The sequence below is a fragment of the Scyliorhinus torazame genome, chromosome 12 (assembly GCF_047496885.1).
Source record: "Scyliorhinus torazame isolate Kashiwa2021f chromosome 12, sScyTor2.1, whole genome shotgun sequence".
Classification (NCBI taxonomy): domain Eukaryota; kingdom Metazoa; phylum Chordata; class Chondrichthyes; order Carcharhiniformes; family Scyliorhinidae; genus Scyliorhinus; species Scyliorhinus torazame.
Genome location: NC_092718.1, coordinates 5,130,166 through 5,144,854, shown reverse-complemented (window position 1 = coordinate 5,144,854; position 14,689 = coordinate 5,130,166). Strand labels below are relative to the sequence as shown.

Below are 14,689 nucleotides of genomic sequence, written 5' to 3'. Positions count from 1 at the left end.
TGCCCAGAGAGGGCCGCCCTGTCGGCGGGCCCGTGCCCAGAGAGGGCCGCCCTGTCGGAGGGCCCGCGCCGAGGGGGGGCCGCCCTGTCGGAGGGCGCGCGCCGAGGGAGGGCCGCCCTGTCGGAGGGCGCGCGCCGAGGGAGGGCCGCCCTGTCGGAGGGCGCGCGCCGAGGGAGGGCCGTCCTGTCGGAGGGAGGGAGCCCAGAGCGGGCTGCCCTGTCGGAGGGCCCGGGCCCAGAGCGGGCTGCCCTGTCGGAGGGCCCGGGCCCAGAGCGGGCTGCCCTGTCGGAGGGCCCGGGCCCAGAGCGCGCTGCCCTGTCGGAGGGCCCGGGCCCAGAGCGGGCTGCCCTGTCGGAGGGCCCGGGCCCAGAGCGGGCTGCCCTGTCGGAGGGCCCGGGCCCAGAGCGGGCTGCCCTGTCGGAGGGCCCATGCCCAGAGCGGGCCGCCCTGTCGGAGGGCCCGTGCCGAGGGAGGGCCGCCCTATCGGCGGGCGCGTGCCCAGAGAGGGCCGCCCTGTCGGAGGGCCCGTGCCCAGAGGGGGCCGCCCTGTCGGAGGGCTCGTGCCGAGGGGGGGCCGCCCTGTCGGAGGGCCCACGCCGAGGGAGGGCCGCCCTGTCGGAGGGCGCGTGCTGAGGGAGAGCCGCCCTGTCGGACGGCGCGTGCCGAGGGAGAGCCGCCCTGTCGGAGGGCGCGTGCCGAGGGAGCGCAGCCCTGTCGGAGGGCGCGTGCCGAGGGAGGGCAGCCCTGTCGGAGGGCCCACGCCGAGGGAGGGCGCGTGCCGAGGGAGAGCCGCCCTGTCGGACGGCGCGTGCCGATGGAGAGCCGCCCTGTCGGAGGGCGCGTGCCGAGGGAGCGCAGCCCTGTCGGAGGGCGCGTGCCGAGGGAGGGCAGCCCTGTCGGAGGGCGCGTGCCGAGGGAGGGCCGCCCTGTCGGAGGGCCCGTGCCGAGGGAGGGCCGCCCTGTCTGAGGGCCCGTGCCCAGAGAGGGCCGCCCTGTCGGAGGGCCCGTGCCCAGAGCGGGCTGCCCTTTCGGATGGCCCGTGCCGAGGGAGGGCCGCACTGTCGGAGGGCCCGTGCCCAGGGAGGGCCGCCCTGTCGGAGGGCCCGTGCCCAGAGAGGGCCGCCCTGTCGGAGGGCCCGTGCCCAGGGAGGGCCGCCCTGTCGGAGGGCCCGTGCCCAGAGAGGGCCGCCCTGTCGGAGGGCCCGTGCCCCGGGAGGGCCGCCCTGTCGGAGGGCCCGTGCCCAGGGAGGGCCGCCCTGTCGGAGGGCCCGTGCCCAGGGAGGCCCGCCCTGTCGGAGGGCCCGTGCCCAGGGAGGGCCGCCCTGTCGGAGGGCCCGTGCCCAGGGAGGGCCGCCCTGTCGGACGGCGCGTGCCGAGGGAGGGCCGCCCGGTCGGACGGCGCGTGCCGAGGGAGGGGCGCCCGGTCGGACGGCGCGTGCCGAGGGAGGGCCGTCCTGTCGGAGGGCGCGTGCCGAGGGAGGGCCGTCCTGTCGGAGGGCGCGTGCCGAGGGAGGGCCGTCCTGTCGGAGGGCGCGTGATGACGGAGGGAGGGCCGTCCTGTCGGAGGGGGGGAGCCCAGAGCGGGCTGCCCTGTCGGAGGGCTCGTGCCCAGAGGGGGCTGCCCTGTCGGAGGGCTCGAGCCCAGAGCGGGCTGCCCTGTCGGAGGGCCCGTGCCCAGAACAGGCCGCCCTGTCGGAGGGCCCGTGCCGAGGGGGGGCCGCCCTGACGGAGGGCTCGTGCCGAGGAGGAGGTATCCTGTCGGAGGACGCGTGCCGAGAGAGGACTGCTCTGTCGGCGGGCCCGTGCCCAGAGAGGGCCGCTCTGTCGGAGGGCCCGTGCCCAGAGAGGGCCGCCCTGTCGGAGGGCCCGTGCCGAGGGAGGGCCGCCCTGTCGGAGGGCCGGTGCCCAGAGAGGGCCGGTGCCCAGAGAGGGCCGCCCTGTCGGAGGGCCCGTGCCCAGAGAGGGCCGCCCTGTCGGAGGGCCCGTGCCCAGGGAGGGCCGCCCTGTCGGAGGGCCCGTGCCGAGAGAAGGCCGCCCTGTCGGAGGGCCCGTGCCCAGAGAGGGCCGCCCTGTCGGCGGGCCCGTGCCCAGAGAGGGCCGCCCTGTCGGAGGGCCCGCGCCGTGGGGGGGCCGCCCTGTCGGAGGGCGCGCGCCGAGGGAGGGCCGCCCTGTCGGAGGGCGCGCGCCGAGGGAGGGCCGCCCTGTCGGAGGGCGCGCGCCGAGGGAGGGCCGTCCTGTCGGAGGGAGGGAGCCCAGAGCGGGCTGCCCTGTCGGAGGGCCCGGGCCCAGAGCGGGCTGCCCTGTCGGAGGGCCCGGGCCCAGAGCGGGCTGCCCTGTCGGAGGGCCCGGGCCCAGAGCAGGCTGCCCTGTCGGAGGGCCCGGGCCCAGAGCGGGCTGCCCTGTCGGAGGGCCCGGGCCCAGAGCGGGCCGCCCTGTCGGAGGGCCCATGCCCAGAGCGGGCCGCCCTGTCGGAGGGCCCGTGCCGAGGGAGGGCCGCCCTGTCGGCGGGCGCGTGCCCAGAGTGTGCCGCCCTGTCGGAGGGCTCGTGCCGAGGGGGGGCCGCCCTGTCGGAGGGCCCACGCCGAGGGAGGGCCGCCCTGTCGGAGGGCCCGTGCCCAGAGTGTGCCGCCCTGTCGGAGGGCTCGTGCCGAGGGGGGGCCGCCCTGTCGGAGGGCCCACGCCGAGGGAGGGCCGCCCTGTCGGAGGGCGCGTGCCGAGGGAGAGCCGCCCTGTCGGAGGGCGCGTGTCGAGGGAGAGCCGCCCTGTCGGAGGGCGCGTGCCGAGGGAGCGCAGCCCTGTCGGAGAGCGCGTGCCGAGGGAGGGCAGCCCTGTCGGAGGGCGCGTGCCGAGGGAGGGCCGCCCTGTCGGAGGGCGCGTGCCGAGGGAGGGCCGCCCTGTCGGAGGGCCCGTGCCGAGGGAGGGCCGCCCTGTCGGAGGGCCCGTGCCCAGAGCGGGCCGCCCTGTCGGAGGGCCCGTGCCCAGAGCGGGCCGCCCTGTCGGAGGGCGCGTGCCCAGAGCGGGCCGCCCTGTCGGAGGGCCCGTGCCCAGAGAGGGCCGCCCTGTCGGAGGGCCCGTGCCCAGAGTGGGCCGCCCTGTCGGAGGGCCCGTGCCCAGAGAGGGCCGCCCGGTCGGAGGGCCCGCGACGACGGAGGGCCGCACGGTCGGAGGACGCGCGCCGACGGAGGGCCGCCCTGTCGGAGGGCCCGTGCCCAGGGAGGGCCGCCCTGTCGGAGGGCCCGTGCCCAGAGAAGGCCGCCCTGTCGGAGGGCCCGTGCCCAGAGAGGGCCGCCCTGTCGGCGGGCCCGTGCCCAGAGAGGGCCGCCCTGTCGGAGGGCCCGCGCCGAGGGGGGGCCGCCCTGTCGGAGGGCGCGCGCCGAGGGAGGGCCGCCCTGTCGGAGGGCGCGCGCCGAGGGAGGGCCGCCCTGTCGGAGGGCGCGCGCCGAGGGAGGGCCGTCCTGTCGGAGGGAGGGAGCCCAGAGCGGGCTGCCCTGTCGGAGGGCCCGGGCCCAGAGCGGGCTGCCCTGTCGGAGGGCCTGGGCCCAGAGCGGGCTGCCCTGTCGGAGGGCCCGGGCCCAGAGCGGGCTGCCCTGTCGGAGGGCCCGGGCCCAGAGCGGGCTGCCCTGTCGGAGGGCCCGGGCCCAGAGCGGGCTGCCCTGTCGGAGGGCCCATGCCCAGAGCGGGCCGCCCTGTCGGAGGGCCCGTGCCGAGGGAGGGCCGCCCTGTCGGCGGGCGCGTGCCCAGAGAGGGCCGCCCTGTCGGAGGGCCCGTGCCCAGAGGGGGCCGCCCTGTCGGAGGGCTCGTGCCGAGGGGGGGCCGCCCTGTCGGAGGGCCCACGCCGAGGGAGGGCCGCCCTGTCGGAGGGCGCGTGCCGAGGGAGAGCCGCCCTGTCGGAGGGCGCGTGTCGAGGGAGAGCCGCCCTGTCGGAGGGCGCGTGCCGAGGGAGCGCAGCCCTGTCGGAGGGCGCGTGCCGAGGGAGGGCAGCCCTGTCGGAGGGCGCGTGCCGAGGGAGGGCCGCCCTGTCGGAGGGCCCGTGCCCAGAGCGGGCCGCCCTGTCGGAGGGCCCGTGCCCAGAGCGGGCCGCCCTGTCGGAGGGCGCGTGCCCAGAGCGGGCCGCCCTGTCGGAGGGCGCGTGCCCAGAGCGGGCCGCCCTGTCGGAGGGCCCGTGCCCAGAGTGGGCCGCCCTGTCGGAGGGCCCGTGCCCAGAGCGGGCCGCCCTGTCGGAGGGCCCGTGCCCAGAGCGGGCCGCCCTGTCGGAGGGCCCGTGCCCAGAGAGGGCCGCCCTGTCGGAGGGCCCGTGCCCAGAGAGGGCCGCCCTGTCGGAGGGCCCGTGCCCAGAGATGGCCGCCCTGTCGGAGGGCCCGCGACGACGGAGGGCCGCACTGTCGGAGGACGCGCGCCGACGGAGGGCCGCCCGGTCGGAGGGCGCGCGCCGAGGGAGGGCAGCCCGGTCGGAGGGCGCGCGCCGAGGGAGGGCAGCCCTGTCGGAGGGCCCGTGCCGAGGGAGGGCCGCCCTGTCGGAGGGCCCGTGCCGAGGGAGGGCCGCCCTGTCGGAGGGCGCGTGCCGAGGGAGGGCCGCCCTGTCGGAGGGCGCGCGCCGAGGCAGGGCCGTCCTGTCGGAGGGCGCGCGCCGAGGGAGGGCCGCCCTGTCGGAGGGCGCGAGCCCAGAGTGGGCCGTCCTGTCGGAGGGCTCGTGCCGAGGGGGGGCCGCCCTGACTGAGGGCTCGTGCCGAGGGTGGGCCGCCCTGTCGGAGGGCCCATTCCCAGAGCGGGCTGCCCTGTCGGAGGGCCCGTGCCGAGGGAGGGCCGCCCTGTCGGCGGGCGCGTGCCCAGAGAGGGCCGCCCTGTCGGAGGGCCCGTGCCCAGAGGGGGCCGCCCTGTCGGAGGGCCCGTGCCGAGGGGGGGCCGCCCTGTCGGAGGGCCCGCGCCGAGGGAGGGCCGCCCTGTCGGAGGGCGTGTGCCGAGGGAGGGCAGCCCTGTCGGAGGGCGCGTGCCGAGGGTGGGCAGCCCTGTCGTAGGGCGCGTGCCGAGGGAGGGCCGCCCTGTCCGAGGGCCCGTGCCCAGAGCGGGCCGCCCTTTCGGAGGGCGCGTGCCGAGGGAGGGCCACCCTGTCGGAGGGCCACCCTGTCGGAGGGCCCGTGCCGAGGGAGGGCCGCCCTGTCGGAGGGCCTGTGCCCAGAGCGGGCCGCCCTGTCGGAGGGCGCGTGCCCAGAGCGGGCCGCCCTGTCGGAGGGCGCGTGCCCAGAGCGGGCCGCCCTGTCGGAGGGCGCGTGCCCAGAGCGGGCCGCCCTGTCGGAGGGCGCGTGCCCAGAGCGGGATGCCCTGTCGGAGGGCGCGTGCCCAGAGCGGGATGCCCTGTCGGAGGGCGCGTGCCCAGAGCGGGATGCCCTGTCGGAGGGCGCGTGCCCAGAGCGGGATGCCCTGTCGGAGGGCAGATAACCAGAGCGGGATGCCCTGTCGGAGGGCCGATAACCAGAGCGGGCTGCCCTGTCGGAGGGCCCGTGCCCAGAGCGGGCCGCCCTTTCGGAGGGCGCGTGCCGAGGGAGGGCCGCCCTGTCGGAGGGCCCGTGCCCAGAGCGGGCCGCCCTTTCGGAGGGCGCGTGCTGAGGGAGGGCCGCCCTGTCGGAGGGCCTGTGCCCAGAGCGGGCCGCCCTGTCGGAGGGCGCGTGCCCAGAGCGGGCCGCCCTGTCGGAGGGCGCGTTCCCAGAGCGGGCCGCCCTGTCGGAGGGCGCGTGCCCAGAGCGGGATGCCCTGTCGGAGGGAGCGTGCCCAGAGCGGGATGCCCTGTCGGAGGGTGCGTGCCCAGAGCGGGCTGCCCTGTCGGAGGGCCGATAACCAGAGCGGGCTGCCCTGTCGGATGGCTCGTGCCGAGGGAGGGCCGCCCTGTCGGAGGCCGAGTGCCGAGGGAAGGCCGCCCTGTCGGCGGCGCGTGCCGAGAGAGGGCCGCCCTGTCGGCGGGCGCGTGCCGAGAGAGGACCGCCCTGTCGGAGGCCGAGTGCCGAGGGAAGGCCGCCCTGTCTGAGGGCGCGTGCCGAGGGAGGGCCGCCCTGTCGGAGAGTGCGTGCCGAGGGAGGGCCGCCCTGTCGGAGGTCGCGCGCCGAGGGAGGGCCGCCCTATCGGCGGGCCCGTGCCCAGAGAGGGCCGGTGCCCAGAGAGGGCCGCCCTGTCGGAGGGCCCGTGCCCAGGGAGGGCCGCCCTGTCGGAGGGCCCGTGCCCAGAGAAGGCCGCCCTGTCGGCGGGCCCGTGCCCAGAGAGGGCCGCCCTGTCGGCGGGCCCGTGCCCAGAGAGGGCCGCCCTGTCGGAGGGCGCGCGCCGAGGGAGGGCCGCCCTGTCGGAGGGCGCGCGCCGAGGGAGGGCCGCCCTGTCGGAGGGCGCGCGCCGAGCGAGGGCCGTCCTGTCGGAGGGAGGGCCGTCCTGTCGGAGGGAGGGCCGTCCTGTCGGAGGGAGGGAGCCCAGAGCGGGCTGCCCTGTCGGAGGGCCCGGGCCCAGAGCGGGCTGCCCTGTCGGAGGGCCCGGGCCCAGAGCGGGCTGCCCTGTCGGAGGGTCCGGGCCCAGAGCAGGCTGCCCTGTCGGAGGGCCCGGGACCAGAGCAGGCTGCCCTGTCGGAGGGCCCGGGCCCAGAGCGGGCTGCCCTGTCGGAGGGCCCATGCCCAGAGCGGGCCGCCCTGTCGGAGGGCCCGTGCCGAGGGAGGGCCGCCCTGTCGGCGGGCGCGTGCCCAGAGAGGGCCGCCCTGTCGGAGGGCCCGTGCCCAGAGGGGGCCGCCCTGTCGGAGGGCTCGTGCCGAGGGCGGGCCGCCCTGTCGGAGGGCCCACGCCGAGGGAGGGCCGCCCTGTCGGAGGGCGCGTGCCGAGGGAGAGCCGCCCTGTCGGAGGGCGCGTGTCGAGGGAGAGCCGCCCTGTCGGAGGGCGCGTGCCGAGGGAGCGCAGCCCTGTCGGAGGGCGCGTGCCGAGGGAGGGCCGCCCTGTCGGAGGGCGCGTGCCGAGGGAGGGCCGCCCTGTCGGAGGGCCCGTGCCGAGGGAGGGCCGCCCTGTCGGAGGGCCCGTGCCCAGAGCGGGCCGCCCTGTCGGAGGGCCCGTGCCCAGAGCGGGCCGCCCTGTCGGAGGGCGCGTGCCCAGAGCGGGCCGCCCTGTCGGAGGGCCCGTGCCCAGAGAGGGCCGCCCTGTCGGAGGGCCCGTGCCCAGAGGGCCGCCCTGTCGGAGGGCCCGTGCCCAGAGAGGGCCGCCCTGTCGGAGGGCCCGTGCCCAGAGAGGGCCGCCCTGTCGGAGGGCCCGCGACGACGGAGGGCCGCCCGGTCGGAGGACGCGCGCCGACGGAGGGCCGCCCTGTCGGAGGGCGCGAGCCCAGAGTGGGCCGTCCTGTCGGAGGGCCCGTGCCGAGGGAGGGCCGCCCTGTCGGAGGGCGCGTGCCGAGGGAGGGCCGCCCTGTCGGAGGGCGCGAGCCCAGAGTGGGCCGTCCTGTCGGACGGCTCGTGCCGAGGGGGGGCCGCCCTGACTGAGGGCCCGTGCCGAGGGAGGGCCGCCCTGTCGGCGGGCGCGTGCCCAGAGAGGGCCGCCCTGTCGGAGGGCCCGTGCCCAGAGGGGGCCGCCCTGTCGGAGGGCCCGTGCCGAGGGGGGGCCGCCCTGTCGGAGGGCCCGCGCCGAGGGAGGGCCGCCCTGTCGGAGGGCGTGTGCCGAGGGAGGGCAGCCCTGTCGGAGGGCGCGTGCCGAGGGTGGGCAGCCCTGTCGGAGGGCGCGTGCCGAGGGAGGGCCGCCCTGTCCGAGGGCCCGTGCCCAGAGCGGGCCGCCCTGTCGGAGGGCGCGTGCCCAGAGCGGGCCGCCCTGTCGGAGGGCCCGTGCCCAGAGCGGGCCGCCCTGTCGGAGGGCGCGTGCCCAGAGCGGGCCGCCCTGTCGGAGGGCGCGTGCCCAGAGCGGGCCGCCCTGTCGGAGGGCGCATGCCCAGAGCGGGATGCCCTGTCGGAGGGCGCGTGCCCAGAGCGGGATGCCCTGTCGGAGGGCCGATAACCAGAGCGGGATGCCCTGTCGGAGGGCCGATAACCAGAGCGGGCTGCCCTGTCGGAGGGCCCGTGCCGAGGGAGGGCCGCCCTGTCGGAGGGCCCGTGCCCAGAGCGGGCCGCCCTTTCGGAGGGCGCGTGCCGAGGGAGGGCCGCCCTGTCGGAGGGCCCGTGCCCAGAGCGGGCCGCCCTTTCGGAGGGCGCGTGCCGAGGGAGGGCCGCCCTGTCGGAGGGCCCGTGCCCAGAGAGGGCCGCCCTGTCGGAGGGCCCGCGACGACGGAGGGCCGCCCGGTCGGAGGACGCGCGCCGACGGAGGGCCGCCCTGTCGGAGGGCGCGAGCCCAGAGTGGGCCGTCCTGTCGGAGGGCCCGTGCCGAGGGAGGGCCGCCCTGTCGGAGGGCGCGAGCCCAGAGTGGGCCGTCCTGTCGGACGGCTCGTGCCGAGGGGGGGCCGCCCTGACTGAGGGCTCGTGCCGAGGGAGGGCCGCCCTGTCGGAGGGCCCATGCCCAGAGCGGGCTGCCCTGTCGGAGGGCCCGTGCCGAGGGAGGGCCGCCCTGTCGGCGGGCGCGTGCCCAGAGAGGGCCGCCCTGTCGGAGGGCCCGTGCCCAGAGGGGGCCGCCCTGTCGGAGGGCCCGTGCCGAGGGGGGGCCGCCCTGTCGGAGGGCCCGCGCCGAGGGAGGGCCGCCCTGTCGGAGGGCGTGTGCCGAGGGAGGGCAGCCCTGTCGGAGGGCGCGTGCCGAGGGTGGGCAGCCCTGTCGGAGGGCGCGTGCCGAGGGAGGGCCGCCCTGTCCGAGGGCCCGTGCCCAGAGCGGGCCGCCCTTTCGGAGGGCGCGTGCCGAGGGAGGGCCACCCTATCGGAGGGCCCGTGCCGAGGGAGGGCCGCCCTGTCGGAGGGCCTGTGCCCAGAGCGGGCCGCCCTGTCGGAGGGCGCGTGCCCAGAGCGGGCCGCCCTGTCGGAGGGCCCGTGCCCAGAGAGGGCCGCCCTGTCGGAGGGCGCGTGCCCAGAGCGGGCCGCCCTGTCGGAGGGCTCGTGCCCAGAGCGGGCCGCCCTGTCGGAGGGCGCATGCCCAGAGCGGGATGCCCTGTCGGAGGGCGCGTGCCCAGAGCGGGATGCCCTGTCGGAGGGCCGATAACCAGAGCGGGATGCCCTGTCGGAGGGCCGATAACCAGAGCGGGCTGCCCTGTCGGAGGGCCCGTGCCGAGGGAGGGCCGCCCTGTCGGAGGGCCCGTGCCCAGAGCGGGTCGCCCTTTCGGAGGGCGCGTGCCGAGGGAGGGCCGCCCTGTCGGAGGGCCCGTGCCCAGAGCGGGCCGCCCTTTCGGAGGGCGCGTGCCGAGGGAGGGCCGCCCTGTCGGAGGGCCTGTGCCCAGAGCGGGCCGCCCTGTCGGAGGGCGCGTGCCGAGGGGGGGCCGCCCTGTCGGAGGGCCCGCGCTCAGAGAGGGCTGCCCTGTTGGAGGGCGCGTGCCCAGAGAGGGCCGCCCTGTCGGAGGGCCCACGCCGAGGGAGGGCCGCCCTGTCGGAGGGCGCGTGCCGAGGGAGAGCCGCCCTGTCGGAGGGCGCGTGTCGAGGGAGAGCCGCCCTGTCGGAGGGCGCGTGCCGAGGGAGCGCAGCCCTGTCGGAGGGCGCGTGCCGAGGGAGGGCCGCCCTGTCGGAGGGCGCGTGCCGAGGGAGGGCCGCCCTGTCGGAGGGCCCGTGCCGAGGGAGGGCCGCCCTGTCGGAGGGCCCGTGCCCAGAGCGGGCCGCCCTGTCGGAGGGCCCGTGCCCAGAGCGGGCCGCCCTGTCGGAGGGCGCGTGCCCAGAGCGGGCCGCCCTGTCGGAGGGCCCGTGCCCAGAGAGGGCCGCCCTGTCGGAGGGCCCGTGCCCAGAGGGCCGCCCTGTCGGAGGGCCCGTGCCCAGAGAGGGCCGCCCTGTCGGAGGGCCCGTGCCCAGAGAGGGCCGCCCTGTCGGAGGGCCCGCGACGACGGAGGGCCGCCCGGTCGGAGGACGCGCGCCGACGGAGGGCCGCCCTGTCGGAGGGCGCGAGCCCAGAGTGGGCCGTCCTGTCGGAGGGCCCGTGCCGAGGGAGGGCCGCCCTGTCGGAGGGCGCGTGCCGAGGGAGGGCCGCCCTGTCGGAGGGCGCGAGCCCAGAGTGGGCCGTCCTGTCGGACGGCTCGTGCCGAGGGGGGGCCGCCCTGACTGAGGGCCCGTGCCGAGGGAGGGCCGCCCTGTCGGCGGGCGCGTGCCCAGAGAGGGCCGCCCTGTCGGAGGGCCCGTGCCCAGAGGGGGCCGCCCTGTCGGAGGGCCCGTGCCGAGGGGGGGCCGCCCTGTCGGAGGGCCCGCGCCGAGGGAGGGCCGCCCTGTCGGAGGGCGTGTGCCGAGGGAGGGCAGCCCTGTCGGAGGGCGCGTGCCGAGGGTGGGCAGCCCTGTCGAAGGGCGCGTGCCGAGGGAGGGCCGCCCTGTCCGAGGGCCCGTGCCCAGAGCGGGCCGCCCTGTCGGAGGGCGCGTGCCCAGAGCGGGCCGCCCTGTCGGAGGGCCCGTGCCCAGAGCGGGCCGCCCTGTCGGAGGGCGCGTGCCCAGAGCGGGCCGCCCTGTCGGAGGGCGCGTGCCCAGAGCGGGCCGCCCTGTCGGAGGGCGCATGCCCAGAGCGGGATGCCCTGTCGGAGGGCGCGTGCCCAGAGCGGGATGCCCTGTCGGAGGGCCGATAACCAGAGCGGGATGCCCTGTCGGAGGGCCGATAACCAGAGCGGGCTGCCCTGTCGGAGGGCCCGTGCCGAGGGAGGGCCGCCCTGTCGGAGGGCCCGTGCCCAGAGCGGGCCGCCCTTTCGGAGGGCGCGTGCCGAGGGAGGGCCGCCCTGTCGGAGGGCCCGTGCCCAGAGCGGGCCGCCCTTTCGGAGGGCGCGTGCCGAGGGAGGGCCGCCCTGTCGGAGGGCCCGTGCCCAGAGAGGGCCGCCCTGTCGGAGGGCCCGCGACGACGGAGGGCCGCCCGGTCGGAGGACGCGCGCCGACGGAGGGCCGCCCTGTCGGAGGGCGCGAGCCCAGAGTGGGCCGTCCTGTCGGAGGGCCCGTGCCGAGGGAGGGCCGCCCTGTCGGAGGGCGCGAGCCCAGAGTGGGCCGTCCTGTCGGACGGCTCGTGCCGAGGGGGGGCCGCCCTGACTGAGGGCTCGTGCCGAGGGAGGGCCGCCCTGTCGGAGGGCCCATGCCCAGAGCGGGCTGCCCTGTCGGAGGGCCCGTGCCGAGGGAGGGCCGCCCTGTCGGCGGGCGCGTGCCCAGAGAGGGCCGCCCTGTCGGAGGGCCCGTGCCCAGAGAGGGCCGCCCTGTCGGAGGGCCCGTGCCGAGGGGGGGCCGCCCTGTCGGAGGGCCCGCGCCGAGGGAGGGCCGCCCTGTCGGAGGGCGTGTGCCGAGGGAGGGCAGCCCTGTCGGAGGGCGCGTGCCGAGGGTGGGCAGCCCTGTCGGAGGGCGCGTGCCGAGGGAGGGCCGCCCTGTCCGAGGGCCCGTGCCCAGAGCGGGCCGCCCTTTCGGAGGGCGCGTGCCGAGGGAGGGCCACCCTATCGGAGGGCCCGTGCCGAGGGAGGGCCGCCCTGTCGGAGGGCCTGTGCCCAGAGCGGGCCGCCCTGTCGGAGGGCGCGTGCCCAGAGCGGGCCGCCCTGTCGGAGGGCCCGTGCCCAGAGAGGGCCGCCCTGTCGGAGGGCGCGTGCCCAGAGCGGGCCGCCCTGTCGGAGGGCGCGTGCCCAGAGCGGGCCGCCCTGTCGGAGGGCTCGTGCCCAGAGCGGGCCGCCCTGTCGGAGGGCGCATGCCCAGAGCGGGATGCCCTGTCGGAGGGCGCGTGCCCAGAGCGGGATGCCCTGTCGGAGGGCCGATAACCAGAGCGGGATGCCCTGTCGGAGGGCCGATAACCAGAGCGGGCTGCCCTGTCGGAGGGCCCGTGCCGAGGGAGGGCCGCCCTGTCGGAGGGCCCGTGCCCAGAGCGGGTCGCCCTTTCGGAGGGCGCGTGCCGAGGGAGGGCCGCCCTGTCGGAGGGCCCGTGCCCAGAGCGGGCCGCCCTTTCGGAGGGCGCGTGCCGAGGGAGGGCCGCCCTGTCGGAGGGCCTGTGCCCAGAGCGGGCCGCCCTGTCGGAGGGCGCGTGCCGAGGGGGGGCCGCCCTGTCGGAGGGCCCGCGCTCAGAGAGGGCTGCCCTGTTGGAGGGCGCGTGCCCAGAGAGGGCCGCCCTGTCGGAGGGCCCGTGCCGAGGGGGGGCCGCCCTGTTGGAGGGCGCGTGCCCAGAGAGGGCCGCCCTGTCGGAGGGCTCGTGCCGAGGGGGGGCCGCCCTGTCGGAGGGCCCGCGCTCAGAGAGGGCCGCCCTGTCGGAGGGCGCATGCCGAGGGAGGGCCGTCCTGCGGATGGCATCTTTCAAATGAGATGATGGTGACCCTATAATCTCTCTCTGATGAATATAACAAATTCCGTGGCACCATTCAAGGAGCAGAGGAGTTCACCTCCGTGCCCTGGTTATTCTTCCTTGTCAATGTTGCTAACGGTAGACGATTGCCTGACCGGCACCCTGTATTTCAACAGTGACCACATTTCTGAAAATCTTTCTTAATTGCCTTTAAATTGCGTTTCCCCATCCTGTGATCATGAAAAGTGTTGTATAAATGCAAGACTTTCTTTGTTGCATCACTTACCAAATAATGGGAAATGCCTGCAGGCGATTAACTCCGTTTTGCTGTGTGTACAGATACACTGTGTTGTTTCCCTCTGTGTACAGATACACTGTGTTGTTTCCCTCTGTGTACAGATACACTGTGTGCAGTGCTGGAACGGGATACCCTGAGTATCCGGGAGATTCGGCTCTTTACTGGAATGGTGCGCTGGGCGGAGGCGGAATGCCAGAGGCAGCAGCTGCCACTTACTTCCGGGAGCAAACAGAAAGTATTGGGAAAAGCCAAAACCCTGATCCGCTTCCCACTTATGAGCATCGAGGAGTTTGCTGCAGGTCAGTCAGTTCAACCATACTTGTGTCCATTCAGGGAAAGTTTAACCCAACTCGTTTGATAACCGTTAAACAACGAAGAAATGTGGAGAATGGTGGTGTTGGCACCGATGACATGATCTAATCTGGGTTGATATACTGGGCAGCCGAGACTGATGTGGACTGTCGACATTCTCTTAGAAAGATTTGATTATTGGCTAACTACCTAAACTGGAATTTTTTGTTTTTGTTTTATTTTAATAAATTTAGAGTACCCAATTCATTTTTTCCAATTAAGGGGCAATTTAGTGTGGCCAATCCATCCACCCTGCACATCTTTGGGTTGTGGGGGTGAGACCCACGCAAACACGAGGAGAATGTGCAAACTCCACACGGACAGTGACCCGGGGCTGGGATCAAACCCGGGACCTCGGCGCCATGAGACAGCAGTGCTAACCACTGTGTCACAATGCCGCCCTCAGGCAGCAGTGCTAACCACTGTATCACCGTGCTGCCCTGGTCCTCCGCGTCGTGAGGCAGCAGTGCCTACTCTAGACTGGAATATTGAGGTTGAGCTGAACGTCTCCTGTTCATCGAAAAACAAAACCACACCGAGTGGTCGAGATTAACAGCATCAATGTATTTACAGGAAAGCTCGATAAACATGAGGGAGTAAGGAATAGAGAGTATGGTGAGAGGGTGAGATGAAGAGTGAATGGAAGGAGGCTCAGGTGGAGCATAAATACCAGTATTGACCCGTGGGGCCGAATGGCCTGTTTCTGTACTGTAAAACGTTGTTACATTAAAATCAGGAAATGAAAGTACATTTTGTTTAAATGAGCAGCTTGGATGATGTCTAAAAACAGCTGATGTGAATTGTTGTAATATCTGATGGTTGATTAGTGTGGATGAGAAAACCAGAGGACAGAAGCAAGGCAGCCAGCTCAAGAGTTGACAAATGCAGGATGGGCCGAATGGCCCCCTGTGCTGCAGGAATCTCTAAATGTATTTTTCTTCTTTTTCATACCCTAGTGACTTATTGTCCGAAGATAAAATTCTTAAAGCACCAAAATATTTGTTGTGTTTTTGCTTCTCCTGCTCAGGGCCTGCTCAATCTGGGATCCTCTCTGATCGGGAGGTTGTTAATCTGTTTTTACACTTCACTCTGAATCCCAAGCCACGAGTGGACTATGTTGACCGACCACGCTGCTGTTTGAGGGGAAAGGAGTGCAGTATCAGCCGCTTTCAGCAAGTGGAGAGTCGCTGGGGGTACAGTGGGACCAGTGACAGGATCAGGTTCGTACACAACTCTCCACTCACACCTTCTGTACATGCTCACTGTTCTCCAGCTAACCATGGGGAGTGAATTATCACCACCCAAGGTCCTGACCCAGTCCTCCCCATTTTCCCACACTGGTTCCCAGCCATGTTGTTGGGCTTTGATCTGGAGCAGAACATGATTTTATTGAGACTGATCATAGCCTCTTCTTCAACGCCCTGGATCTGACCAGCTCCCCCGAGCAGGATGGGTATTGAACCAGGGACACTCCCGGTGTGAGCAGCTCCGTGTGAAGAATCCCCTCCCTTACCTCGGGTTATTTATCCTGTGTCCTTCATGGCAAGGCCATTGGCTGCTTCGTTGTAGTAACAGAAAGGTTACCATGACTAGGGTAAGAGTAGGGCCAGTCAAGGACAGTAGTGGGAAGTTGTGCTTGGAGTCCGAGGAGATTGGAGAGGTGCTAAATGAATATTTTTTGTCAGTATTCACACAGGAAAA

General features: G+C 74.4%; 1 protein-coding gene across 2 annotated transcripts in view; it reads left to right on the top strand.

Annotated features, from left to right (window-relative positions):
• The window catches only part of LOC140387355 (BTB/POZ domain-containing protein 1), a 54,494-nt gene that overhangs the window by 31,106 nt on the left and 8,699 nt on the right, over window positions 1-14,689 (top strand). For both annotated transcript variants that reach the window (XM_072470308.1, XM_072470309.1), the window contains exons 4-5: window positions 12,739-12,936; window positions 14,016-14,208. In XM_072470308.1, the coding sequence (XP_072326409.1) occupies window positions 12,739-12,936; window positions 14,016-14,208 (391 nt within the window). The remainder of the gene's footprint in view (window positions 1-12,738; window positions 12,937-14,015; window positions 14,209-14,689) is intronic.